The sequence below is a fragment of the Rhinatrema bivittatum genome, chromosome 3 (assembly GCF_901001135.1).
Source record: "Rhinatrema bivittatum chromosome 3, aRhiBiv1.1, whole genome shotgun sequence".
Taxonomy (NCBI): domain Eukaryota; kingdom Metazoa; phylum Chordata; class Amphibia; order Gymnophiona; family Rhinatrematidae; genus Rhinatrema; species Rhinatrema bivittatum.
Window position 1 is genome coordinate 162,760,295 of NC_042617.1, and position 26,633 is coordinate 162,786,927.

The following is a 26,633-nucleotide window of genomic DNA, read 5'->3' on the forward strand; positions in this document are numbered from 1 at the left end:
GCAGTGCATACCACAGCACTGCCATTGGACTCTGCTGATTTTTTTTTCCATTATCTCTGGACGCCTGTTATTTGCTTGATTGCCCAGAACTTGAAATTCACAGGAGCTTGTGTGCCATACCATGCCAAAGTGCCCATGGTTATTCTGTTTTCCTTTAGATTGGAGACTGCTGCTTGATACGTAGAGTGGACAGTTGTCCTGTTGAACTGTGATGTGCTAAATAAACACACTGAGCTTAATAAGAAATCCCATTGTGCCTTTCTTGCATATGCTAATCTACATATCCTTTTGTTATAGGCATATCGGTTAAACAAGATCTCGGCCGAACTGGCCAGAAAAGCTGCTGAGGAGGTTTCAGCTGAGACTGGTAACAAGACCCATTTTCTGTCCTTAAATTGAGCCTTATGCATGTTTAAACTTCTCCCTTTCTGCCAAAATCTGTGACAGGGTGTGGTGTAAGGACATAGGGTAGTGCTGGAGGTTTCTCATGAGCAGACAAGAACTTTAGCCTCTTGCTTATCCACTTCCTGTTCTATTTTTTTTTTTATATCTAATTATCTGAAACGCCTGTTCTTCACTTTGGGTTAAACAGACCCTTTCCCCTGTTCTAGGGGAAAAGATTTGTCTAACCCAAGATTAACTGATTAAAGCCTCTTGGTATACAATATTGGGGACTATGGGAAGGCAGGCATCAGCCACAAGATGTAGCCCTATGCTGGGCATCTCATCCTCTGCAAGGCTTAAACATAACACACTTACAGGCCAATGCAACGTCAGCATCTAAAAAACGTGCGTCCAAACCGGGCACACATTTTTTGAATGCACGCACATCTATCTGTCCTGGGTGCTCGATGCAATAGGCAAATGAGCTGCCACACTAAAAGGGACGATTTGTGAGTCCCTAGTGCTCTGCATCGGGCGCCCAGGAGAAGTGGCTGTGCATCTAGAACAGCCTGGCCAAAGCTCCTTCCCCACCAACGGCAGGGCTGTTCCTGATTAGTCCTTTTCACTGACACTGAAAGGGAGTGGACTGAAAGGGGATTGGTTCTTTCACTGACAAGTGTCAGTGAAAAGGACTAATCAGGAACAGCCCTGCCGTTGGTGGGGAAGGAGCTTTGGCCAGGCTGTTCTAGACCAGCGGTTCTCAACCGGTGTGTCAGGAAACACAGGTGTGTCGCCACACCTCCCGGTCTCCCACTGACCCAGCTGCTTCCCTTGCCCCTCTGAAATAGGAAGTCATCCTCTGCCCAGGCTTAAAATGCTGATAGTCCGAGCGGAAAGCAGCAGGAGAGCTGGAGTCGGCGGCATCAGCATGGCCTCTTCTTCCCGCCCCCCCCCCCCCCCCCCCGGAAGAGGATGTGGTGTACAGCAGCCACGTGTGCGGGAAGATGAGACCATGCTAGTGCGTGCATCATCAGCTCGAAGAAGAGAGGCATGGTCTGAAGAAGAGCAGCACAGTTCAAAGCAAAAGAGGAGCAACGTTAGCCCCCACGGCAAAGGGAGTCCTTTCTCGGGGCCGCGAGAACTGGAAATGGAGGAGGCTGCTGCTGTTGCTAGTTCGGTGGGGGGGAGAGAGAGAGTGAATGAATAAGCAAGCATATGTGTTTGAGATTATGTGTGTGTGTGTGTGACAGCATATAAATGAGTGATTGAAAACTTGTTTGTGTGAAAGAGAGTATGTGTGTGTGACTAAGATCCTTTGTGTGTGAGAGAAGTAGATGAATGTAAGTGTATGATTGAGAACCTGTATGTGAAAGTGAGAGAGATCATGTGTATGTATGATTAAGAGCCTGTCGGAGAGATCCATGTAAATGTCATGTGAAATATCTTAATGTTAATTATTTATATTTCAAACCTTCTCAGACCTTTCCTGGATTTGCATGCCCAAGAAGCTCTTTAAGATGGTATAGCAATTTGGAAATAATGTTTTGGTATGGTTCTTTATTTCCTTTCTCTTATTGCAATGTTAATCTTTTCTTTCTTGGTCTCCCCCATTTTCCTATATTTTGAGAAATTTGTGGAAATAATTACCTTTTATTTTTTTTCATGTTAATATGATGCTGATTATTGTATATGATTTGGCACATTTCTCATTCTTTTTCTGGTACAAGTATTCTTGTGTTTAAACTGTAAAATTCATTAAAAAAAAACACAAAAAAACACAAAAAACCCAAACCTTTGAGGCCCTTAGTTTTGATTTTGACCTCCCGGCATCCACGCATGTGAACTATTTACAGCTTAGGGCCGCAGTTTCTGCTCTTATTGACCTGATTCCCTGTACGTACCAGGATCAGTCCAGGACACCTGGGTTGTGACTCCGCACCAGTAGATGGAGACAGATTAAAACTTGTGGGCGGAGCCATATATAAGCCCCTGTGCCAGTCACAGCCCCTCAGTCTTACTCTGTCTCCAGTAGATGGTGCAGGTCCAGTCACAGCCCTTCCTGACCTGATTCTGGTGTTTGTCAGGTTTGGTTTTTTGAATTAGTTTTTTGTTAGGTCTATTTGTTCTGGGCTAAATTGGGTTTCTTTTTAATTCTTTCCCGGTTGCCCTGCCTCCCAGGGGAGTTGAGAGGTCCTGAGGGGACTACCCTCCCCCGGTCGAGGCCGCTGCCAGGGTTGAGGACCCGGCTGAGCTAGTGGCAGCGTCAGGGGTGACACCAGGGAGCCTGGTTCACTCACCCCTGCAGGAAATAGGGCTTTCAGAACCTGGGACAGCGCTTTTTTCTGTTAAAAAAAAAAAAAAAAAGTTTTACTTTTATTTTTTTGCGGCTCTCTGTTCCTTGGCGTTGCCGTTCCGTTTCGGTCGGTGGGGGGCGTCGCCTGAAGGGGGGAGGTCCCCGAATTGCGCCGTTTTGATTATTTTGAATTTTTTTTTCTTCTGAGGTGAATTTTCTGTTCGCGTCTCTGTTTTCCCGCGTTCGCCGGCATGCCTCGCGGTTCGCAGTCTCTCCCGGGACAGCCTTTGTTCGGCTTGTGTCCCGGGTGATGAGGGCACCTCAGCAGCACCTCGGAGAGCTCGGTCCCGGGTCGCGCGATCGCCGCCGCGAGGTGGGGGCCCCTCTGTCACCCCTCAGGAGCTGTTCCCGCTTAGCGCGGGAGTGGCAGCCATTTTGGCCACGGGCCGGGAAATTTCCAGAGAGACAGTGGGGGCTTCGTCTCTACCTCCAGCGCTTTCCCCGCAGCGTGACAAAGCGAGGGAGGTCCCCGGTCCCCGGGGGACTCGAGTAGCGATTCAGCGGGTTCCGGAGAATTTTCTGAGGACTTTGCGCTGTTACTGCGCAAAGTCCTCAGATATAAGCGCAGCAAGCGCATACGGGGGGATGTCTCGCGTACTGCTATCCGCAAGTCCCCGCCTCGGAAAAAGAAGGCCAGGAAGGGTGCGGAGATCGCCCAGAGTTCGTCCCGAGGGAAGCGGCTTCCCCGGGGGCTGCCGCAGGAATCGGATTCCGAGGATTCCCCCGGGACGGATACGGAGGCCTCCGAAGAGCCCCTGATGGGGGCCGGGACGGCAGCACCGGATGCAACGGCACAGCCTAGTGCAGGGAAAGGTGCACAGGCCTTAGACGGGGATGACCCCAAGGTGGTGCGGCTATTCCGCAGAGAGGAACTGTCACCTCTCATCCCAGCCATTCTCCAGGAGCTGGGGATTGAGGCTCCCCCAGTGGTGGTCCGCCAGGAGGCGAACATGGATCCCGTTTTGCTCGGCCTCACAGGGCCGGCGGTCGCCTTCCCTTTTCATTTCTCATCCACGGATATCCTCTTCAAGGAATGGGATACTCCGGAGCTGGGTTTGAAAGTCAGCAAAGCCATGGATAAGCTCTACCCTTTACCGGAGGAGGCGTTGGAACTCCTCAGACTCCCGAAGGTGGATGCGGCGGTCTCCGCTGTCACGAAGAGGTCTACCATCCCGGTCACGGGAGCAACTGCCCTCCGGGATATTCAGGACCGAAAGTTGGAGGTTCAACTCAAAAAGATTTTTGAGGTTTCCGCCCTAGGAGTACGAGCTGCCATTTGCACGAACTTTGCTATGCGTGCTAGTCTGCGCTGGGCCCAAGTATTGCAGGCTAATGCGGATCTCTCTCCGGAGGAGGCTTCCCAAGCAGATAGGTTGGAAGCGGCTATTGCATATGGGGCTGATGCGCTCCATGATCTTTTACGCACTTCAGCTAGGTCCATGGTAGCAGCGGTGTCGGCACGCCGTCTTCTTTGGCTACGCAACTGGGCGGCGGATGGTTCGTCCAAGGCTCACCTCGGGGCGTTACCCTTTAAAGGGAAATTGCTGTTCGGAAAGGAGTTAGATGACTTAATGGTTTCTCTAGGTGAGAACCGAGCGTTTAAGCTGCCAGAGGATAGGGCCCGGGCACGCTCTTCTTTTTCCAGCAGAGCTCGTTTCCGGGGATCCCGAAAGTCCAGGCCACAAAGATCCACCGGGTCCTCTTATAGACCGTCCTCTTCTCGGAACACTCACTGGCAGCAGTCCTTTCGAGGCAAACGTTTTGGCAGGCAAGGAGGAGCCCCGTCGGGTGCGGGGTCCAAGCCTTCGCAATGAAGTTCGGCCGGCTCATCCCTCCTTGCGTCCTCAGCACGTTGTCCCAAACGTGGGGGCGCGTCTATCCTTGTTCCTCGAGGAATGGGCCAGCATTACGTCGGATCAGTGGGTCCTCAATGTGATAAGACACGGTTACGAGTTAGATTTTGCTCGCATCCCAGTGGACAAATTCCTGGTCTCGCCCTGCAAAGATCCCAAGAAGAAAGCGGCGGTGCTAGATACCATTCGAAGACTAGAAAGCTTGGGGGCCATCTCTCCGGTTCCGGCCGATCAGTACGGCAAGGGCCGTTATTCCATTTACTTCATAGTTCCCAAGAAAGACGGCACTTTCCGACCCATTCTGGATCTCAAAGGAGTCAACAGATGCCTTCGGGTCCCTCACTTCAAGATGGAGACCATTCGTTCGGTGATTGCGTCAGTGCGGCCAGGAGAATTCCTTGCGTCACTAGATCTCACAGAAGCATACCTTCATGTGGGCATCCAACCAGCGTTCCAGCGGTTCCTACGGTTTTGCATTCTGGGAAGACACTTCCAGTTCCGGGCTCTTCCGTTCGGCCTGGCGACAGCGCCTCGGACATTCACGAAAGTGATGGTGGTGGTGGCGGCGCACTTACGTCGGGAAGGCCTCCTGGTTCACCCTTACCTCGACGATTGGCTGATTCGGGCGAAGTCAGAGAGCTTGTGTCGGCAGGCGGTAGCCAAGGTGCTTCAATTCTTGCAGTCCCTGGGCTGGGTGGTCAACTACAACAAGAGTCATCTGGAACCCACTCAGTCCTTGGAGTATCTAGGAGCCGTCTTCGACACAAAACGGGGCAGAGTGATTCTCTCTCAGGAACGGATATGCAAATTACAGTCTCAGGTGCGACGGCTTTTGTCTCAGCACCGTCCGCGAGTCTGCGATTACCTGACGGTTCTCGGATCTATGGCCTCCACGCTGGCGTTAGTCCCTTGGGCATTCGCTCACCTACGGCCGCTGCAGTTTTCATTGCTTTCCCGCTGGAAACCGATTTCAGAGGAATTTTATATTCCACTGCATCTCGACAGTCAGGCGCGCTCCAGCCTGAGCTGGTGGCTGGACTCCAAACATCTCTCCTGTGGAGTATCTCTTCTCCTTCCCAACTGGACAGTGGTGACCACAGATGCCAGTCTTTCCGGTTGGGGTGCAGTCTGCCAAGGGAAATCGGTTCAAGGTCTGTGGTCAGAAGATCAGACCCGGTGGTCTATCAACCGCCTAGAGTCCAGGGCGGTCCGTCTGGCATTGCAAGCTTTTCTACCCCTCGTACGAGGAAAGGCGATCCGAGTATTGTCGGACAACGCTACCACCGTGGCTTACATCAATCGCCAGGGCGGGACGAAAAGCCCTCAAGTAGCGGAGGAAGCGCGTTCCTTGATGGCCTGGGCAGAGCGGCATCTCAGCGATCTCGCTGCGTCTCACATAGCAGGAGTCGACAATGTCCAGGCGGACTTCCTCAGCCGGCACCACCTGGATCCGGGAGAGTGGGAGCTGGCGGAAGAAGCGTTTCTTCTCATTTGCAGGACTTGGGGAACGCCCCACATGGACCTGATGGCCACGTGGCACAACTCAAAAGCTCCGAGATTTTTCAGTCGTCGACGAGAAAGAGGAGCAGAAGGGGTCGACGCGTTAGCTCTTCCCTGGCCAGCGGAGGTGCTACTGTATGTGTTCCCACCGTGGCCCATGATCGGCAAAATCCTGCGGCGCATAGAATTGCACCCGTCCAACGTGATCATGGTGGCGCCGGAATGGCCGCGCCGTCCGTGGTTTGCGGATCTGATCCAATTGTCGGTGGCGCCGCCCCTTCGTCTACAGGGGTTTCCGGGGCTCCTTCGTCAGGGCCCCGTCTGTTTAGAGGATGCGGATCACTTCTGTCTCGCGGCATGGCTTTTGAGAGGAATCGTTTGAAACGCAAAAGTTACTCAGATGCGGTAGTTGCCACATTGCTGAGATCCAGGAAGCAGTCTACATCTCTGGCCTATGTTAGAGTCTGGGTAGTTTTTGAAGAGTGGTGCGTAGAGCGGGGTCTGGATCCCACTTCCGCTACTATTCCTGATATTTTGGCTTTTCTCCAGGCTGGGCTGGCCAAAGGTTTAGCATGCAGTTCCCTACGGGTCCAAGTGTCGGCGCTTGGTTGTTTGCGTGGTAAAGTCAGGGGAGTCTCCCTGGCTCTCCACCCTGATATTTCCCGTTTTCTTAGGGGAGCGAAACACCTCCGTCCTCCTTTGCGGTTCCCTTGTCCATCTTGGAACCTCAACTGGGTGCTCTCGGCCTTATGCTCAGCTCCGTTTGAGCCTCTTAAGCGGTCTACGATCAAAGATCTCACGTTGAAGACTGTATTCCTGATAGCGATTGCGTCCGCTCGTCGAGTTTCCGAGTTGCAGGCTTTGTCCTGTAGGGAGCCCTTCTTGCGCATTTCCGATTCGGGGGTTTCCTTGCGGACCGTTCCATCTTTTCTGCCTAAGGTCGTATCGGCTTTTCATTTGAATCAATCAGTTGAACTTCCTTCTTTTGCGGTAGGGGAGTCTTCTGACCCGAAATCAAGGGACTTGAGAAAGCTAGATGTGCGGAGGTCTCTTCTTCGCTATCTAGAGGTCACAAATTCTTTTCGGTTGACGGATCATCTGTTTGTGTTGACATCGGGTCCAAAGAAAGGTTCTGCTGCGTCCCGCACGACGATCGCCCGTTGGCTCAAGGAGGCCATTGGTTCCGCGTACATTTTGCGCGGTAAATCACCGCCGGTGGGTCTTCGTGCTCATTCAACGAGGTCTCATGCTGCGTCTTGGGCGGAATTTTCTCAGGTATCGCCTCAAGAGATTTGTAGGGCGGCTACCTGGAAATCGTTGCATACATTCATTAAACATTACCGGTTGGATGTTCAGGCTGCTGATGCTGGGGGATTTGGAGAGAGGGTACTCCGAGCGGGACTCTCTGCTTCCCACCCTCGGTAACTTAGCTCTGGTACATCCCAGGTGTCCTGGACTGATCCTGGTACGTACAGGGAAAGGAAAATTAGTTTCTTACCTGATAATTTTCGTTCCTGTAGTACCAAGGATCAGTCCAGGATCCCGCCCGCAGTATTGCGCTATAGTAACGGAGAGTCCGCTCATTGTTGTTTTTTAATACGCTGACCCCTTGTTTTGTTCGCTCTCCCGGTTGGGGAGTCTGTTTTCCTGTAGGGGTGTTGTAGTTGTTTTTTGGTTTTCTTAGTGAATTTCTATAGTTAGCTATGTTGGCTTTTGGATTTTCTACTTTGACATTACGTATGACTGAGGGGCTGTGACTGGCACAGGGGCTTATATATGGCTCCGCCCACAAGTTTTAATCTGTCTCCATCTACTGGTGCGGAGTCACAACCCAGGTGTCCTGGACTGATCCTTGGTACTACAGGAACGAAAATTATCAGGTAAGAAACTAATTTTCCTATACTCTTCTACCAGAGCCTAGTGGGCTGCAGAAATACTTATTGGACCATGATGCACATGCTAAAAGCACCACAGTCCTTTATTCTGGGATTCTTCAAGAGAAAGCGGGTGCTTTGATTGTTGGAACGAAGATTTGGACATTTCCCTCACTGCTAAAACGTGGAAACTTATTTGGTCATACGCCCACAGTAGTTCTATCTGTCAGCGTCAGGTTGAACTTGTGGTTCGCCTGTTGTATAGAACCTATCTTACTCCTGTATTCTACTCAGCCTTAATTCCCACCTATAGTTCCCAATGCTGGAGAGGGTGTGGTGAGCAAGGATCTTATCTACATATGTGGTGGCATTGCGTCGGGGTCCAGCGCTTCTGGCTTAAATTGCCTTAAGAAATTGTGGAAATAATTAATCTTCCTATTTACGGTGCCCCTGTTTTAGGCCTTTTAGGCCGCTGGGAAGGTTCACTGGTACCCAGGAAATTCAGATGTTTGGGTCATTTACTACTGGCAGCATGTTTTACCATAGTCACCTTTTGGAAAAGGAATCCATGTATTGATCACTGGCATAAACAAATTCAAACTATTGCTGATATTGAGTGTCTAAGATGTGTTATGAGATACGAGCAGTTTCAGTACAGTGTGATTTGGGATCCTTATCAATATTTAGCTGATATTGTGGAGTTGGTGTGAGAGCCCTGCTGTGGTTTTATTCTTTTAAATTATGCCTCTAATTGTCATATTATGAACCCTAGATATATTTCTTTAGGCTGTATGCTCTTGACTTGTGGCCTCATATTGTTAAGCTGGATTGTTATGTTCATTGCACACCTGTTAGTTGTTCATTTGTGCCATAAAAACTTATAAAGAGTTAAAACAAAAAAGTACTTAACCGGTAAAGCTTTGTTTTTGTTGGCAATCATTTTGGCCTCAAAACAAATGAACAAGCTTTGGTTCATTTTCCTCCATATTTGCAATTTTTCCATGATAAAGTAGTACTTCAGATGCATCCAAAAAGTCTACTGAAAATGTCTGTTTTTCATCTCAACCAATCTATCACACTTCTTACCTTTTTGCCAAAACCACACGAGAATGACAGGGAAAAAATGCTACATACTTTGGAATTAAATGAACCTCGGCTTATTACAAACGCAGGACTTAAGGCCTTAGACATACATGACAGTTATTCATGTCTTATAATCCAAATTCCTTGGGAGTAGTAGTGACAGGAAGAATGTTATCAAACTGAATCACTTAAACTGTATTCAGCTCTGCTATAATTCTGCTTTGTTGCAATTATCAAATTCAGTTAAGGTGCACCAAGTGCACGCAACTGCTTTTTCAATAGCACACCTACACAGTGTACCAGTTGAGGACATTTGCAAAACAGCAACGTGGTCATCAGTTTATACTCATGTCTCATTACTGCTTTGACCAGCTATTGGCCTCAGTCAGTTCAGTAGATTGGTACAAGATCGCTCATATGACAAGTAAGGGATGTCCTTTCAGGAATCTGGTTTACAAATAACCAGGAGAGATCATAGTCACATGGCTCCACTGCAGCCTTCAGCTTGGGACTCCCCAGACAGCATAGCTAATTCAGCCTGCTTATTGACGGAAAAGAGCAAAGAACATAAGAAAATGCCATACTAGGTCAGACCAAGGGTCCATCAAGCCCAGCATCCTGTTTCCAACAGTGGCCAATCCAGGCCATAAGAACCTGGCAAGTACCCAAAAACTAAGTCTATTCCATGTAACCATTGCTAATGGCAGTGGCTATTCTCTAAGTGAACTTAATAGCAGGTAATGGACTTCTCCTCCAAGAACTTATCCAATCCTTTTTTAAACACAGCTATACTAACTGCACGAACCACATTCTCTGGCAACAAATTCCAGAGTTTAATTGTGCGTTGAGTAAAAAAGAACTTTCTCCGATTAGTTTTAAATGTGCCCCATGCTAACTTCATGGAGTGCCTCCTAGTCTTTCTACTATCCGAAAGAGTAAATAGCCGATTCACATCTACCCGTTCTAGACCTCTCATGATTTTAAACACCTCTATCATATCCCCCCTCAGTCGTCTCTTCTCCAAGCTGAAAAGTCCTAACCTCTTTAGTCTTTCCTCATAGGGGAGTTGTTCCATTCCCTTTATCATTTTGGTAGCCCTTCTCTGTACCTTCTCCATCGCAATTATATCTTTTTTGAGATGCGGCGACCAGAATTGTACACAGTATTCAAGGTGCGGTCTCATCATGGAGCGATACAGTACTGTTTGCTTACTGTAAACAGTGTTTTCTGTAGATAGGTTGAATTAGTCATGTGTACCCGCCCTCCTTCCTGGATAGCCTTCTGAGGTAGATACCTTCTGTATGCTTTGTTAAAACTGAGAAGACCTCATAGCAGTCAGTCGCGCGGGAACTGCCGCACATGCTCAGAAGAGCAAAGGTCTTCAAGCTTGAAGAGATGGCTCAGCCTTGTGCTATTGAAGGAAAACACCGTGTATGGTTAGCGATTATTTTGTACATTGCTTTGAATGATTTTTAATTAGTAAAGCAATTGATAAATGCTGATAAATAAGTAAATATTGCTGTCTAAAATCTTATTTTCCTTAATAAGGCCCTTGCTCTCTTCTGTATCTGCCAATATTCTAGCGCAATCTACCTACAAAGAGGCATTGTTATACAAGGCTAACAATCAAGCATATATATTGTGTGTTTAGCTGAGAAGTTAGAGGGTCATTTTTGGTACCTACTGGAGATTCTTTTTTCATAAAAGAAGAGATTCTCTTGAAAGAATAGAGTTTGTGACTGGCTCCTGCCTTGGTGACAGTAGAATGAATATACACAGGTTGTTTCTGATTGCAGGGTAATTAAATTTCTCTTCTTGCAGGGGCTAAGAGGTATGTAGCAGGTGCCATGGGTCCAACAAACCGAACGCTCTCTGTGTCGCCTTCTGTGGAAAGGCCAGACTACAGGAATATCAGTAAGTACTTCGATCTCACTGTCTGGGAGGAGAGTTCAGCTGGTGTTGGTGTCAGAATGCAAGCTCAGTAAAAGATAGAAAGAAACAAAAAACCTGCTGGAATAGGGAATGCATCCCAGTTTGAACATTTGAGTGTGAATTTGGAAGGAAATCTTGAATCCCACCCCTTAGAATTGTGGGTGCTCATAGACCCTCAGTTGCAGTTAAACATTTTTTGATATGTCAAACAAGAAGTCAGTATTCCTGTACTCCAGGCAGATGGACGCTTTAAACTACATAAAAATGCATAAAGAACAGGACCACGAGGCCATCTAATTGCGAGCCATAGATGGTAACATCAGCATAAGAGTTGAAGATGAATTAGCATGGAGATCAAGAGCAAATTATCATATGGCCATTCAGCTTATTTGTTTATAATAGAAACCCTAGCATAGAAATGTTAACAATTATATAACCTAGTTTAGGGGTTGAAAATATACAACTGTAAATTCTATATAATGCTTTGCTATCAGTAAAAGGGAGTTTGTTGATGCCTTGCGTGGCACTCTGCCTTTCCTTAGGATACATTCCGTATTAGTTAAATTTAAGATTGATATTTTATAGCATTAAATAAAAAGCTTTTCTCTACAGCTATTGGCTCTAAGTATATATTTCCAGAGATCCTCAACATTAGGACCTTTAACCCAGTCATCAGGAGCACCTTTGTCAGTCTGGCTTTCATTTCATGAGATATTTGCAGACATGAACATGGTTCTTAGACCCAGAGTATGCAAATTTCTTGTACATATGTGCTGTGGGTATCCTGAAAATCCAGTAAGGTTGGGTGCTTCTGAGGCTTGGTTTGAGACCCACTACCCAATCATGTGGTACCTGAATCAGAGAGGTATGTTCTCAGGTAACGTGGTCCAGTGTTACTTCATTCTTGTCATTTACTTCTTTCATTGCTCGATGGTTGGATTTTTTTTTCAGTTGCTAGAGGTTACTTGGCACATATCCTGCTTAGATTTGGAGCACTTATCAGGGATGGAAGAGATCTCAGAAATGCAAACAATGCGTTTAAAAAAAAAAAAAATGGTTTGAGTGAAGTGCATGAAGCAGTTGACAACTACAAATCAGTGTTTCTTGTCATAGGGTCTAAAAGGTTTTACAGCAGAATCTTTTCTGTTTTCTAGCATTTGATGAGCTTGTAAAAGCTTATGGAGAGCAAGCCAGAGGTCTTCTGGATGGTGGTGTGGATATCTTGTTAGTGGAAACCATTTTTGATACAGCCAACGCGAAGGTAAGAAAAGTCACTAGATGTGACTTGATTTAGGCATACACCAACTGCAAGCTTCAAACATTTGACCACAGAGGAATTCAGCTGGGGATCTTTTGGGAAAGAGGCAACTGAATGGAAGTACAGTTAGGGTATATGTGGTCATGAAAAGCAAGGTGAAAGTATACAGAACTGTTACTCACTGTACCTTGTAATACTTTTATTTATTTATTTATGTTCTTTTCTATACCGAAATATAGCTGGGAGCCTTCATTCCGGTTTACAGTGTAACAACTTCATTACATAGAACAGATATAAATTATAAATATAATATAATACAAATAGTAATACATATAACATATAACATCTCAGTAAAGAGCGGAGAATAACATGTTAGAAAGATACCAATTAGGTTTAAATTTTGCAAAGACTTATTGTACAGAAGTATTAGGGTTCAAGATGGGGTTGAATTGTTAAATATAGATATAGATTATATCATTCTGTGTATGATTGTCTAAACAACCATGTTTTTAGTTCTTTTTTGAAATTTTTGGGATCTTTGATGGAACTTAGGTATCCTGGGATAGAGTTCCATTCTTTTGGTCCGGCAATAGAGAAGGCTCTTTGTCTAGTAGAAGATAGTTTTGCAGATGAGAGAGGAGGAATGAATAGTTTTAGTTTGTTCGAAGATCTTGAAGAACGGGGTGATTTATGGATTGTAATCATGTTGTCCAGGGATGAATTGTTGACTTTGTGAATTTCATTGTGTAGGATGGTTAAGGATTTGTATTAATACAAATACAATAATATTAATAATACAATAATAATAATACAATAATACAAGTCCTAGGGGGCACCCGATGAAATTGTCAGGCAGCAGATGCATTTCAGACAAAAGGAAGTGCTGCTTTACTCAACACACAGTTAACCTGTGAAATTCATTGACACGGAATATTATGAAGATGAAGTAGAACTAGGATTAGCCAAATTTATAGAAGATCAATTGCAGACTGTTTAACATAAGTCATAATGCCTCCTCAGATTCAGGGCATCCCTACACAATGCCTGCTAGACAGTGCTACAAGACCTCTAACAACTGTTCTGTTCGTACCCTGGATCAGTCCAGACAAGTGGGTTTATGCATCCCTACCAGCAGATGGAGGCAAAGATCAAAAACTTTGAGGCACTGCTACATAACCGAAAGTGCCACCTGCATTCCCTCAGTATTTCTGTCTCTAGCAGATGGTAGAGGTGCAAACCTGCAGTCTGGGGTTTGATTTAAAAAAAAAAAAAAAAAAGGAAGACAGAAGTTCCTGGAAGGCTCCCCAAGGTGTTAGGTTCCTTCATGGGCCATCCTTTGGGTTGAGCAGGGTGAGCGGGGGGTTGATGACCCCTGAGCTAGCTCAGCCTTTATTGGTCAGAGGAGGTGAAAGCCAGGGGTCCTGAGTCCCTCACCCCCTTTGCTCCCTCCGGATCCAGAAGCAGGGAAGTAGCTCTTTCCTTTGTGCTTTCCTTGTTTGCTGGTTATTTCCTTTGTTTGGTGTCTGTGCCTTCATAAAAAAAAAAAAAAGAAAAAGAAATAGAAGATGCTGTGAAGGGAGCTGCTCAGGTGCTGATTGGCTGAGCTGCCAAGAGGCAGGGCCGAGTAAGTGAGGGCAAAAATCTCCTGATCACCAGGCCGGGGGGCTCGCTTAGCATCGGGGATATGCTGCCTGTTGGTGTTTGTTCAGTGGCAAGGGCTATTTTAGGCCAGACCGTGATTCAGGCCAGTGCCTGTTTAGTGCCAGAAAAGTTGCTGTGGTATGAGAGGAATTCGACTTTGTACAACTGCGTTGTATATGGAGGGTGCCTTGGGAGGGGCTGGGACCTCCGCAGGCCCATCAGGGGGTGGTCAGACCAAGAGGTCAGCTGGGCCGGTTCTGCAAGCCCTAGGGGAGGTCAGAGGCACCGGCAACCATTTTGAGAGCACATGGCAGAAGCTAAGAGGCTGCTTCAGAGCCTCAAGACTTCTCTTCCCTGCTTTTGCCTGTCTATTTAATCCCTGCTGGTGGCAGGGAAGGGACAGGGAGCAGGATCGCTCCTCTTCAGATTCAGCGGATCTTGTCCTGCTTCTTCACAAGGCCTGTTTGGCTGAGAAGGAGGCAGGATCCAGGTGGCCATTTCCCAGGAAACCCCTTGTGACTAAAAAGCCTTTTGGGGGGGGGGAGGGGGGAAGCAGGCAGGCTCTTGAGGGATCCTGCATCTCCTTGGGCTGGAATGGTCCACGCCTGAGAATGGGGACACATCGGACGAGTTGGATGGGCTCGATCAGCGGCAGGATACTGCAGTAGTGCTGGACAAGGTCCCGGTCAGCAATTTAGTGGCTCCTATTTAATGAAGTCCCGACTGCTGAGGGTGAACTGCCCTTGGGTAATTCAGTTGGTCTGCAGGGAGGAGTTAGGTCTACTTGTTCCCCAGGTGTTGGAAGATTTGGTGATTAAGGGGTGAACTTGGTCCTAGAGGGACTACGGAGGCCTCCTAAGGTGGTTTTCCTTTACCCAGGAAGATGATGAAGTTAGTGGATTGGGAGTGGGAGTCTCCCGAAGTGGGCCTGAAGGTAGCCAGAGCTATGACTAAGCTCTATCCCTTGCCGGAACAAACCTGGGAGGACTTGGATAATGAAGGGGTGACCTGGTCCTGGAGGGATTAAGGAGGACCCCTAAGGCCTTTCCATTTCCCATGACAGTGAAGATGCTGGTAGATTGGGAGAGGGAATCTCCTGAGGCAGGCCTGGAGGTAGCGAGAGCTATGGCGAAGCTATAACCCTGACCGCAGCATATCTTTTGAGTCCTGGAGAAAACATCCATTACAGTAGCTGGAGTGGCAGCTCTAAAAAATGTCCAGGCTCGGAATCTGGAGATCCTGCTCAAAGATGGTTTGAGGTTTTGGCTTGGAGTCTTCATGCCTTCCCAAAAGAGCTTGCATTCTAAGGCCCCAATGTATTAGCATGTGAGTAAAAAACAAATGTGCCCTAAACTTCAGTGCACATTTTCTTTAGTCGAGCACTAAAATTTAACTCCTGATGCAGTGAGCTAATGGTATGCCAGTGCCTCAGGAATTAAAAAAAAAATAAAAATAGTATGCTGACAAAAAAATGTGGGCACAAAATATACTTGGAGCGCTCAAAACATGGTGATTTGTGCACAGGTAATGCAGAAAACAGGATTTGTGTGCATAAAAGATGTGTGCCTAAAAGCTGTGTACACAAAACATGAATTAAGAGCACAATTATTGTGCTCAGGGAGGGTAATTTTCATACAGTCCGCATAGTGGTAAAGTCTGCTTGTCTCCCAGTGTTTCAGCACCATATAGGGATAATATGTAATCAGATGTGTAATTATGCATAGCATATACAAAGAAATTTACCATATCCATCTCCAAAAACTAAAAAAATCAACACAAAAATGATTTAACTGTTTCATTAAAATGTATATAGTGTAAGGTTTGTGTCTTGTTATTACAGTTTAGTTGTGTGTGAACGTGTCTGCCAGGCAAGTGTGTAGGATAATGGTTACAGGTGATGTATGTGCAGAAAGCTTGAAGGGAAAAGCAGGGGCACATGTGGGTAATGAAGCAGTGGGTAGGTATGGTTCTCAAAGTGCCTTTAAAAAAAAAAAAAAAGCCAAGGGAATGGTCTACTAAACGAAATTAGGGCTATATTACGCGGTAAACGCCTTAATACTGAGGTAATACGTGGTATTTCGCACGCCGCCTATTATCCCCCCCTCCCCCCACAGCCAAAACACCGGGCACAATGCAGGTATTTAAATATGCTGATTTGACTACTGAGTACCGCAGCCTCAGAGAGCTTGAGCTCATGGTGTTGGAGGCAGGTCCTCGACATTCAGAACATTTTTACAATGTGAAATTATTTTTACTGTCATGGGATTTTTGTTGTTTTTGCTTCTTTTGCTATCTGTCAGTAAATGTACTAACAGTTGGCAATCATACCCAAAATTCAGGAACCTTATCCAACCTCCTGCATGTTGAACTGCCATCCATGCCAAGTGTTCTTTGTTGGCAACAATTCCTGTAAAATAAACATTACTTTTGTTCTTTTTAAATTTTAAACAGGCAGCCCTCTTTGCTATTCAACAACTGTTCGAAGAGCAGTACGAACCGAAACCAATATTTGTAAGTAAAATATATTTCCTTTCAGAGTTTGTTTTGTAGTTTTTTGAAGCTTTATATTTCTCTTGTGTTTTTGCTAGATGGTAAATTTGGTGAAGCAGGGATCATCTCTTATGTACAACTGTACAGTGCTGGCTATGTCTAGCAGTGCTACAGAAATAAGAGATGATGTAGTATTACTAGTAGTTTCTGACTAGCCTGGGGCATTCAGTTGTGGTTTAAACCCCTTACCCCTCCCCACCCCACAAAAAACCTAAAAGTTTTTTGTCCAAAAAGGACAACTGTAGCTTTGAAGATAATATCCAAGCTCACAGTCTGAGAATGTCAAAACAAGCGCGTAGGAGATGGTAGAATTATGAAATGATGAGAGAGCATCTCATATCACATGACTATGCATTTAAATCCTTTAGCAGGCAAGATTCAAAACTCTGCATTTCGATGCTAAGCCCAGAGGTACTTTAACTCATGGGCTTGACACCAGTTTTTAAAAGGAAAATAACACACGTTTTCCTTTTTCAAAACTTTCTCTATGCGTATATTTTATCCTTCAGCCACAATGCACACTGCTTTGAAAATGCAAAACTACTTGCACCGTTGCCTCTCCTGTTCAAACCCTGCCCCGAGAAAGCCTGTTTCTACCAGCATACTGGCTGGTTAATTTTCAAAAGCTCTTTTAACCACATAAAAGGCCATTTATACAGGTACATGGTTTTTGAAAATTGCCTTCCCTGTGTGCTTGGAGAGCTGTGGGATAAGGCAACTTTCACAGTGCATGATGAGGACATAGCATGCTGAAATTTCAGGCTTGTCAGCTGAATGCACACACCTCCTTTGTGTACAATTCCTGATCTTTGTAAAGGACCAAATATCTGGACACATTTGTCCTCAGGCTTTTTGTTCTTAATATTGCAAAACTGATATTCAGCAGGGTGGGGGTTTTATCTGACTCTGGGGCCGATGCAATGTAGTGTGCTCAGCTGAGCGCACTGTTAACCAACAGTTGGATGTGGGTTGTAGAGGCGCTAACTAATCCTCTTATGCAATAAGGGGATTAGTGCCTTTACAACAAGGTGTCCAAATAGAAGTGAATCTAATAGCGCTCATCACATGAAAATGCATGTGAATGGGGCTATTAGCTATTCACTCTGTATGCAAAAAAAAAAAAGTGCGTCTAGGATGCACATTTAGCAATCAGAAATTAACGTTAATACCTGAACACTCCTTAAACCAGTACAGAAAAGCAGAAAAAACTGCTTTTCTGTACTGCCTCCTACTTAATATTGTTGCGATATTAAATAGGAGGAAAAACTAAAGTAATTTAACAAAAAAAAAAGTAAAAAAAAAAAAGCACTGACAGTTGGGTGCAGGAAACTGATGATCAACTGAGAAGCGTCCGTCTGTTGCTGTGTGACGGCTGATGCACTCAGGCTCTCCTTAGCAAGGAGGTACCAGGGGCGTGCAAACAACCTTAGCGCCTCCTTGCTAACGCGACCCTATAATTTAAATATTGCATGGCGTCCCCAGGGCACATCGGCCCCTCTGTGCCTAGAGATTTGCTCACATGCATGATTTTTTGCACACTTCCAAATTTAGCATGGTACAATACCCATAGTTAAACTTACAAGCTTTATTTTTTTATTTTTAACATTTTTAGGTTTCTTGCTCACTGTATGTCTTATATAAACTAGAGCAATCCAGTCTCTACACTTTTCAGGTCTTGGGCCTCTCAGCATACCTTTGGTACACATCAGAATATGTTGGGGCTGCATAGCAAACATGGGAATTTACACCCTGAGTGCAACTCTGCCCCAAAACTTCAGTCTACAGTCAAGAGCTGGCACAGAACCATAGCTGCTAGATATTACCTATCTCTAATGAAGTTACCATAGAGTTTGAGATTACTTTTTAAAAAGTCATTCCCCTTTCCTTTAATAATCTTTTTTTGTGGTTGTGGATTTTAGATTTCTGGGACCATTGTAGACAAGAGTGGCCGCACCCTCTCTGGCCAGACAGGAGAAGCATTTGTCATTAGTGTATCCCATGCAGAGCCAGTTTGGTGAGAAGATAAATTAATTTTGTTCTCTTTGTGTTTCTGAAAGCATTTTTTTTTTCTTTTCAGGTTTGCATGTATCATAAGGGCTTCATTGGCTGCTATGCATGTGTAGGCTGTATCAGGTTTTATGTAGTTTTGGATCACAATTTGTGCCTCTATAGTAGCAGACATTCCAGTACATACTCGGATCAGTCCAGACTCCTGTATTCTATACCCCTGCCACAGATGGAGACTAAATTTTACTGACACTGCTGTCTAACCACTGTAGCAGTGGCCATATTTAATAGTGCCACACAGTTCTCAGCGGCCTCAGGAGAAGCCGATATTTCCCCGATGCATCTGTCCCCAGCTGGTGCAGGTGCTGGGATGGATCAAGGGGATTTTGGAGGGGAGGATTTCCCCCTGGATGATGGCTCCGCAGATGTTGAATTTTCACAAGACCAGGACTCTGAGGACTCCCGGGCCTTTTCTTTGGAGTTTGTTCTTCGGATGCACTGGGTCTTTTTGGCTAAAAAGGCATCAGGGGGTCATGGTAGTTCCCAGCCTCGATCCATGGAGGGGGGACCCAAAACATGCAACAGGTCCAGTCCTGCTAAGCGAAAGTGGGCCGACTGGGTTCTGCATGTTTTGGGCCTGTCCTTGGTGACCAGTGATCTGCAGGGGGATATGGATAATTCCAAGGATCTGCAGGTGTCCCCAGGGAGATCCTTGGGGCAGATCTGCTGCAGGAGGCGCCAGACCTGGCTGGGGACCCGAAGGAGGTTCCTATGGTGGAAGGGGATGATCCCAAAGTGGTTTATCTGTTTTGCAGAGAGGAGCTCTGGCTGATGATTCCGCAGGTTCTTCAGGAACTAAGAATTACTGATGCAGGAAGAGTCTGACTTGGGGGGAGCAGATCCAGTGCTGGATGGCCTGTGAGGGCCGGCGAAGACGTTTCCCTTTCATAAGTCAGTAAAGAAGCTGGTAGTTTGAGAATGGACAATCCAGAATCCAGGCTGAGAGTTGTCAGATCTATGGCTCACCTCTGTCCTCTGTTGGAAGAGACCTTGGAGTTTTTGGCTCTTCCCAAGGATGCTTTGGTGTTGGTGGTCACCAAGAAAACAACTATTCCAATAGCGGGTTCAGCTGTGATAAGGGATGTACAAGATTGTAAGTTAGAGCTTCATCTCAAGAGAATCTTTGAGGTTTCAGATCTGGCCGTAAGGGCTGCGATGTGCAGCAGTCTGGTGCAGAGTGCATGTGTGCATTGTGTCCAGCAGTTGATTTGCAAGCTTCAGAGGGAACTGCGGTGCAGCAGGCTGACTGGAGGTGGCGGTAGCTTATGGAGTTGATGCCTTCTATGACCTTATCAGGACCTCTTTCCAAATTATGATTTCGGCAGTGTCTGCTAGACATTTGTTGTGATTACGGAATTGGTCAGCGGGCATGTGGTCCAAGTCGCAATTTGGAGCACTTCCTTTCAATGGAAAGCTTTGTTTGGAGCAGATAATGAAGCATCTGGGGGAGTACAAGGTGCACAAGTTGCTGGAAGACAAGCCTAAGGGTAGGAAGTTTGTGCCTGTGCGGACTAGGTTTCGGGACAATAGGAGGTTTTGCCAATCCAAGAGTTCTGGAGGTTTGCAGAGGCAAGCCCCTGCCAGGGCTTTGTCCTGGGGTTAGTCAGATCACTGTAGCGTTTTCTTCCCCTGGTGCGACACAGAGAGGTGAGGATCCTCTCGGACAACGCCACCACCGTGGCCTACATCAATCGTCAAGGGGGGACAAGAAGCAAGCATGTCTCCCTCGAGTCTACTCCCCTGATGGAGTGGGCGGAGAGCAATCTCATCCGGATAGCGGCCTCTCACATCGCCGGGGTGGACAACGTTCAGGCGGACTTCCTGAGTCATCAACAGTTAGACCCCGGCGAGTGGGCTCTCTCCGACAAGGCAATGCATCTCATCATCCGTCATTGGGGGACTCCACGCCTCGATCTAATGGCGACCTTTCTCAACGCCAAGGCTCCACGCTTCTTCAGCCGCAGAAGAGAGCGCGGCGCGGAGGGGGTGGATGCCCTCGCCCTTCCGTGGCCGTCGGATCAACTGCTCTATGTGTTTCCTCCTTGGCCTCTCGTTGGCAAGGTTCTCCGCAGGTTGGAACATCATCGAGGGACTGTAATTCTCTTCGCCCTGGAATGGCCCCGTCGGCCATGGTTCGCAGATCTACTTCAGATGACGGTGGACAGCCCACTTCGCCTGTCCCATCTTCCTCATCTTCTGCGCTAGGGTCCGGTATTTTTCGAGCAGGCAGAACTCTTCTGTCTTGTGGCCTGGCTTTTGAACGGCGCCGTCTCCGCCACAGGGGCTACCCGGAGACAGTGATCTCAACGATGCTTCGTTCCCGCAAGCCTTCGACCTCCGTCGCTTATGTTCGAGTTTGGAAGGTCTTCGAAGCATGGTGCTCCGACCGCGGAGTCCAAACCATGGAGGCGACTGTCCCGCTGATCCTTCATTTCCTACAGGATGGTCTGGATAAGGGTCTCGCCTATAATTCGCTCCGGGTTCAGGTGGCGGCCTTGAATGTCTTGGTACAGAAGGACTGCTCTCTACCCCTTCAGCCGGATATCGCACGTTTTCTGAAGGGTGCCAAACACCTACGGCCACCGGTCAGGGATCCTTTCCCTTCTTGGAGCCTCAACTTGGTGCTGCGAATGCTGTCGGGCCCTCCTTTTGAACCCCTGAGGGGGTCCTTCCTCAAGGACCTGACCCTCAAGACTGTTTTCCTGGTAGCCATCTCTTCTGCTCGCCGGATCTCAGAACTTCAAGCCTTGTCCTGCCAGGACTCTTATCTGCGTTTCTCCGACTCCGGGGTTTCCCTTCGTACGGTGCCATCCTTCCTACCAAAGGTGGTCTCGGCCTTCCACGTCAATCAAACGGTGGAGCTTCCAGCGTTTGCTCCAGAGGAACCCCGGTCTCTCCGGCTCCTGGACGTCAAGCGTGTAATGCTCCGTTACCTGGAGGTTACCAATGACTTCCGGGTATCCGATCATTTGTTTGTCCTCTGGTCAGGACTGAGGAGAGGTTCTCAGGCATCCAAGACGACTATTGCTCGCTGGATAAAGGACGCCATCTCATCGGCTTACATTGCGGCGGGGTGGGTGCCGCCTCGCAGCGTCTCGGCTCATTCCACGCGAATCAAATTTATTGGCCAAATATTTCACATTTATTTTCTGACATTGGAGCAAAATTATGTTTGGGCCAGCTTTGAGGGATGTTTGCTGCTGTTGCATGATAATTTACTGCTGTGCATACTTTCTATACCTCTGTTTCATGGAACTGAGGCCTTTGTGGATTTGCTTTTGTAACCTGGGTTAGCCCTGGACCTGGCAGCAGTCCTGGTCAGTATTTTTTATAGTGGCAGTGAACTGGGAAAGATTTTATAGTGCAAAGAATTGGGAACATAGCCAAAACATTGACAGATAATATTTTGTGGTGGTCAGTATCTGCAGACACAAATATAACTGTAAAAAAAAAATTATTTTTCAGCATTGGGCTAAACTGTGCCTTAGGAGCGAGTGAAATGAGACCCTTCATTGAAGTGATTGGAAAAAACACAACGGCCTACATCATCTGTTATCCAAACGCAGGTGTGTGAGTGAAAAGTTCCCAAAAATAATCATGTCAGGAGGGTCAAGAGCATTCAGGGGATGGAAATGTTTGGTCCAAAGCAGTGGTTTCTAAACTCAAAAAGACTGGATATGGAGCTGTTCATGTGCAGCTAAATTTAACTGGACAACATTTTCCATTTGCCTTTGTCTGGGTATGGTTACAAATAGTATTGGGCTGAATATCAATTCTAAAGTAAACCAAAGTTGTCCAATTAACTTTAGGCCTGCTCTTTGGCTGACCAGAGTTAATACATATTATTCTGCCACAGGATCAGTGGTTGCCAAACTTATTCCATGTCTGGGTTGTATTTCCATGTGCTTAGTTTAAAACCCAGGTTATCCTGGAAAGCATCTCAACTTGAGGGCCTTGAGAACTGTATGAGGTCAATATTCTAATAGTTTTGTGAAGCTAGCTTGGGAAGTTGGCTGAACAAACCTTGCTGTTTCTATTTTGTGCCACTCCGCCCTTTGCTGACCACCTGAAATTTGTCTGGCAAATGATAGCCTGCACAAAATTAAGCCAGACAAAAGGAGGAGGCATTGGGAGTGTTACTGGGGAACAGTTAAACCTTCCCCAGTCAGCATAAATATTCAGCACTAGCTGGCCAGAATTACCCAGTTTTCTGTCAAGAATCAAAGGTCATGCTGAGTGTGCCTATATGCGCAACCTACAGACTTTCTCAACCACAGGGGATAGCATATCCAGGTATTCAGCTAATATACATTTAAAAGTATTTTACCTACAATTTTTTTGAAAAACTATTATATATGGTATACTTGCTAAATCAAATCTGTGTAGAAAGATTCTGCAAAAATCTGTTATGAAAACATTTTTAGAGAGAGCCCCACAAGGAAAACTTCTAATGTTTAGAGGAATTTCTAGAAATTCTTTCTGCATTGAAAGATGCTTTAGCAAGTTTGGTTAGGGTATTCCGAATATGTATTCTTTTGGGTGTTTTTAATGTTTGCAATGATTATAATTTATCTACATGCCAATGTGGCAGTCATTTAAAAACATTATGTACCGGCATCCAGTTTTTATGTGAGCTTTCATTGAATTTTTTCTAAATTAAAAAAAATTGCTATATACTTATTTATTTATAACTAACATGTTTTTTCACTGATTAAGGCGACATTTATCATTAGTGTCAAAATGAAAGGAACACTAATGATAAAATTATCTCCTTTTTGCCCTTTAAAGGGATTATTCTTGATAAGATTGTAGAATTTTTCTTTATTTAAAGGTGAATTTTTTCTTTTTTGGAATAACAAGGGTCTTCATTCCCTTATGTCTCATTCATTTTGCTTTAAATTAGCTTCTTTTAATCATCATGGAACCATGCCTTAAATTTCAGGCTTTTTTATTTTTATTTTTTAACAAACTGTGGTTTTCTTCCCCTGTTAGCAGATGTAAACAAATGACACACCTTTTTCTGTAAACTATAATACTTCACAGAGAGACAACATACATAATATAATTTATTGTTTATTTAGAAAACACAAGGTATTCACCTATCTAAACATATTAAAATCTAAACTTACGCATTCAACCACCATTCACACACCAACATTAAAAATTCTGTATTGCACAAACAATTCTAAATTGCAATTAACCAATACACATCATTATAATTTTAAGACAAAGATTCATTTTATATTGCTTAATTTTGTTTTATATATCCTATCCATGTCCTGTCCATGTCATGTCCAACAAAGGATCTCCTTGTTTCGCCTTCCAATCAGGCTTCCTCAGGGACTTGCTCTCAACAAAGTCGGTTGATTTTCTCCCAATATTTCTGTCTTGAGACCTCTTATATTTATATCCTTACTGAACGACCCAAAAACAAAATATAAGATATAAAAAACTTTATCATGTACTTCAAAAAATTGATCAATCAACCAATGACCATTATATTAACCCACAGCTTACCTCTCAGAAAATAGAGATATCCACACAATTTTTATTCTACCTTCAATATAAGTAGGGTTATTTCCAAACGGACACCTCTTCCAAACTCAACTTCTGATCACTACAATAAAATAACCAAGACATTATATAAACCTTTCCCCAAAAAAATTAACCCAAGCTTCTACCTCATATCTTAATTTACTCACACAGCTCAATAATGAAAAACGTTACAACCAAGCATCAGCATCGGTTCCAAACCTTCAATAGTGTTCCTCCGATAATTCATAAACCTTAATTCATTATGGAACCTTGCGTGTGCCTCATTGTATCTATTAGAAACCAACAATAAAACATTCTTTATAACATATCCTTTTGAATACAAACTTACCATTTACTTTATAACACTCCTGACCGCAATCGATTCACCACCGCCATACTTACGTGTAACCTAACGTGACGTCCTACGCCGGAAATGAAGTAACAATGTTGAATACCTGAAACTTTATATACTATCATTCAAACAGTACATTTCTCCGCCCCTTCAATTAGTTCTCATTTAGAAAAATGCATGCCATTCAATGGCATCATTTAAACCCAATGGTGTAACAGTGCGCCAATTAAAAATGAAACGTTGCTCCATTCTTCTCAAAGCTCCGGACAAATCCCCTCCATACTTTAATGTAACTTTATTAATCACAAAAAATCGGATCTCGTCCACAGAATGATTTTTTAGCACCCAATGTTCTACCAAAGGGGCATGTTCTGTGACATCATCACTGGTAGTTACCATGGTGCAGCTCTAGCAAAAAGCCAATATTCTTTGTCTCCAGTAGATGGCAGGACATACTGGTCTGATGCAGTAGGAACTTGGCTCTCAAGCTTTGGCCTTGGTCCGGCCTGATGGAGAATTTTCGGGCGGTTTTGTATTTGTCAGCCATTTCTGCTTTATTGAGAGTGACCTGCAGACCAGGCTTCTGGCATTTCCCAGTTAAGCCTTATGAAGGGTTTCCAAGCCCAGAGGAGTTTTGGTAGAGCTTAGAGGGTGGAAACTTGTTTTTGGCTTGGGAGGAGCTTCTGTTTGAAGCTGCCTTCCCCACCTTCTCTCTCTGGCATATTAAAGCTTTAAAAACAAAACAGAAAAAGGTGAGGAGATCAGCTGCTTCTGCTGAAGCAAACAACTGGAGAAGGGTCATTCTCTAGTGGATTGATTGAGGGGGATATCTTTGAGCCAGTTTTGGAGCAGAGCCCACCAGCTATCAGTCTCATTTTTGTCTTCAGTCTTGCAGTATTTCTGTGCAGTTTCTGAATGTGTTGTAATGGATCCTGGTTGCTAGAGTTTATGTGAGTTGGCGCTTCTGCTTTGCTGCCTGCTCCTACTGTCCTATTTGCATTAGCGGCAGAGATTCTTCAGAGGAAGCTGTGAAGGCCACTGAGTACAGCAGCACAAGTTTGGCAGTGCTTGTAGTCAGGCCCTTGAATCCAGGGGTGATAGCAGTTGAGTCCGGTGCTGGAGTCTGTTTTAATTTTCTCTTCAAAGATGGCCAGTTTGGCAGGAAAGATTGCTATTTCATATGTATTTCATGGGTCATTCCCACATGTTCTGTCTCCCAAGCTGAGGCCTTTTTCCCTTGGGAAGGGGGCCTGTGTTTTTCTCTTGTGTGTGGGAAATCTCTGCTGAAATACCCAGTTCCTGCTCTTTCTGTCTAGGGGATTTTGATCCAGAATATTTGTTTTTCATTGGCATTTTATAGCAGGACTTCAGTGTTTACAGAAATCTGATGAAGGGGGGAGCGGGGGGGGCCTGCAGCCGCCACAGGTCAGGGTTCTGCCCTGGTCATTTCAGCTGCGAATGTGGGGTGGCAATATGAGCCTAATTATCCAGAGTGGTGTTTGGAACAGGGGATTCTGTGGGAAGAGTACCTTCATTTTTTTCTGTCCCAAAGGAAACTTTGGATGTAGACAGTTGCCAGTCCTTGGCTTAGAGGCAGAACAGATGGCATCAGAGAATGAGAACGATTCTGTCTTCTGCCTATTTGTTTAAAAAAATATATCTCAGATGGTTATGACCCTTAGGATGTCAGTTTTTCAGATTGTGGAGATTCCAGTACAGCAACCTATTATGCAAGGATTCTGTAGGTTATCTAAGAACATAAGAAATTGCCATGCTGGGTCAGACCAAGGGTCCATCAAGCTTAGCATCCTGTTTCCAACAGAGGCCAAACCAGGCCACAAGAACCCAGCAAGTACCCAGACACCAAGAAGATCACATGCTACTGATGCCTTTCTTCTTCAATCAGAAATGCAGGGTATGCTGCTAATGGATTGGGAATCCCCTGAAAATAGTCCAAAGGTGTCAGGGCTTCACCAAGTTATACTCTTTGCTACCAGATGTTACACAATATCTTGTTTTGGTGGGTGCCTGCAAAAAAACTATTACAGTAATAAGAGGCCCAGAATTTAAAGATCACTAGGATAATGTATCAATCTATTGCTGAGTGCTCCTCAAATCTGTAGGTGGCACTGTGGGCTGCCTGGAATATCTGGTCTATTCTCCTAGCTTCCCCCTAGCAGCCATCTTGTTTCCTGTATAGATCTGTATTTATACTGAGGCATTTTCTCCCTTCAGTTGCTAGAGCTTGGAT

General features: G+C 45.5%; 1 protein-coding gene across 2 annotated transcripts in view; it reads left to right on the plus strand.

Annotated features, from left to right (window-relative positions):
* MTR (5-methyltetrahydrofolate-homocysteine methyltransferase) overlaps positions 1–26,633 on the plus strand; it is a 357,506-nt gene that overhangs the window by 36,464 nt on the left and 294,409 nt on the right. For both annotated transcript variants that reach the window (XM_029593902.1, XM_029593903.1), the window contains exons 4-9: positions 298–367; positions 10,869–10,961; positions 12,134–12,240; positions 16,330–16,389; positions 18,348–18,442; positions 21,961–22,061. In XM_029593902.1, coding sequence (XP_029449762.1) covers positions 298–367; positions 10,869–10,961; positions 12,134–12,240; positions 16,330–16,389; positions 18,348–18,442; positions 21,961–22,061 — 526 coding nt within the window. The remainder of the gene's footprint in view (positions 1–297; positions 368–10,868; positions 10,962–12,133; positions 12,241–16,329; positions 16,390–18,347; positions 18,443–21,960; positions 22,062–26,633) is intronic.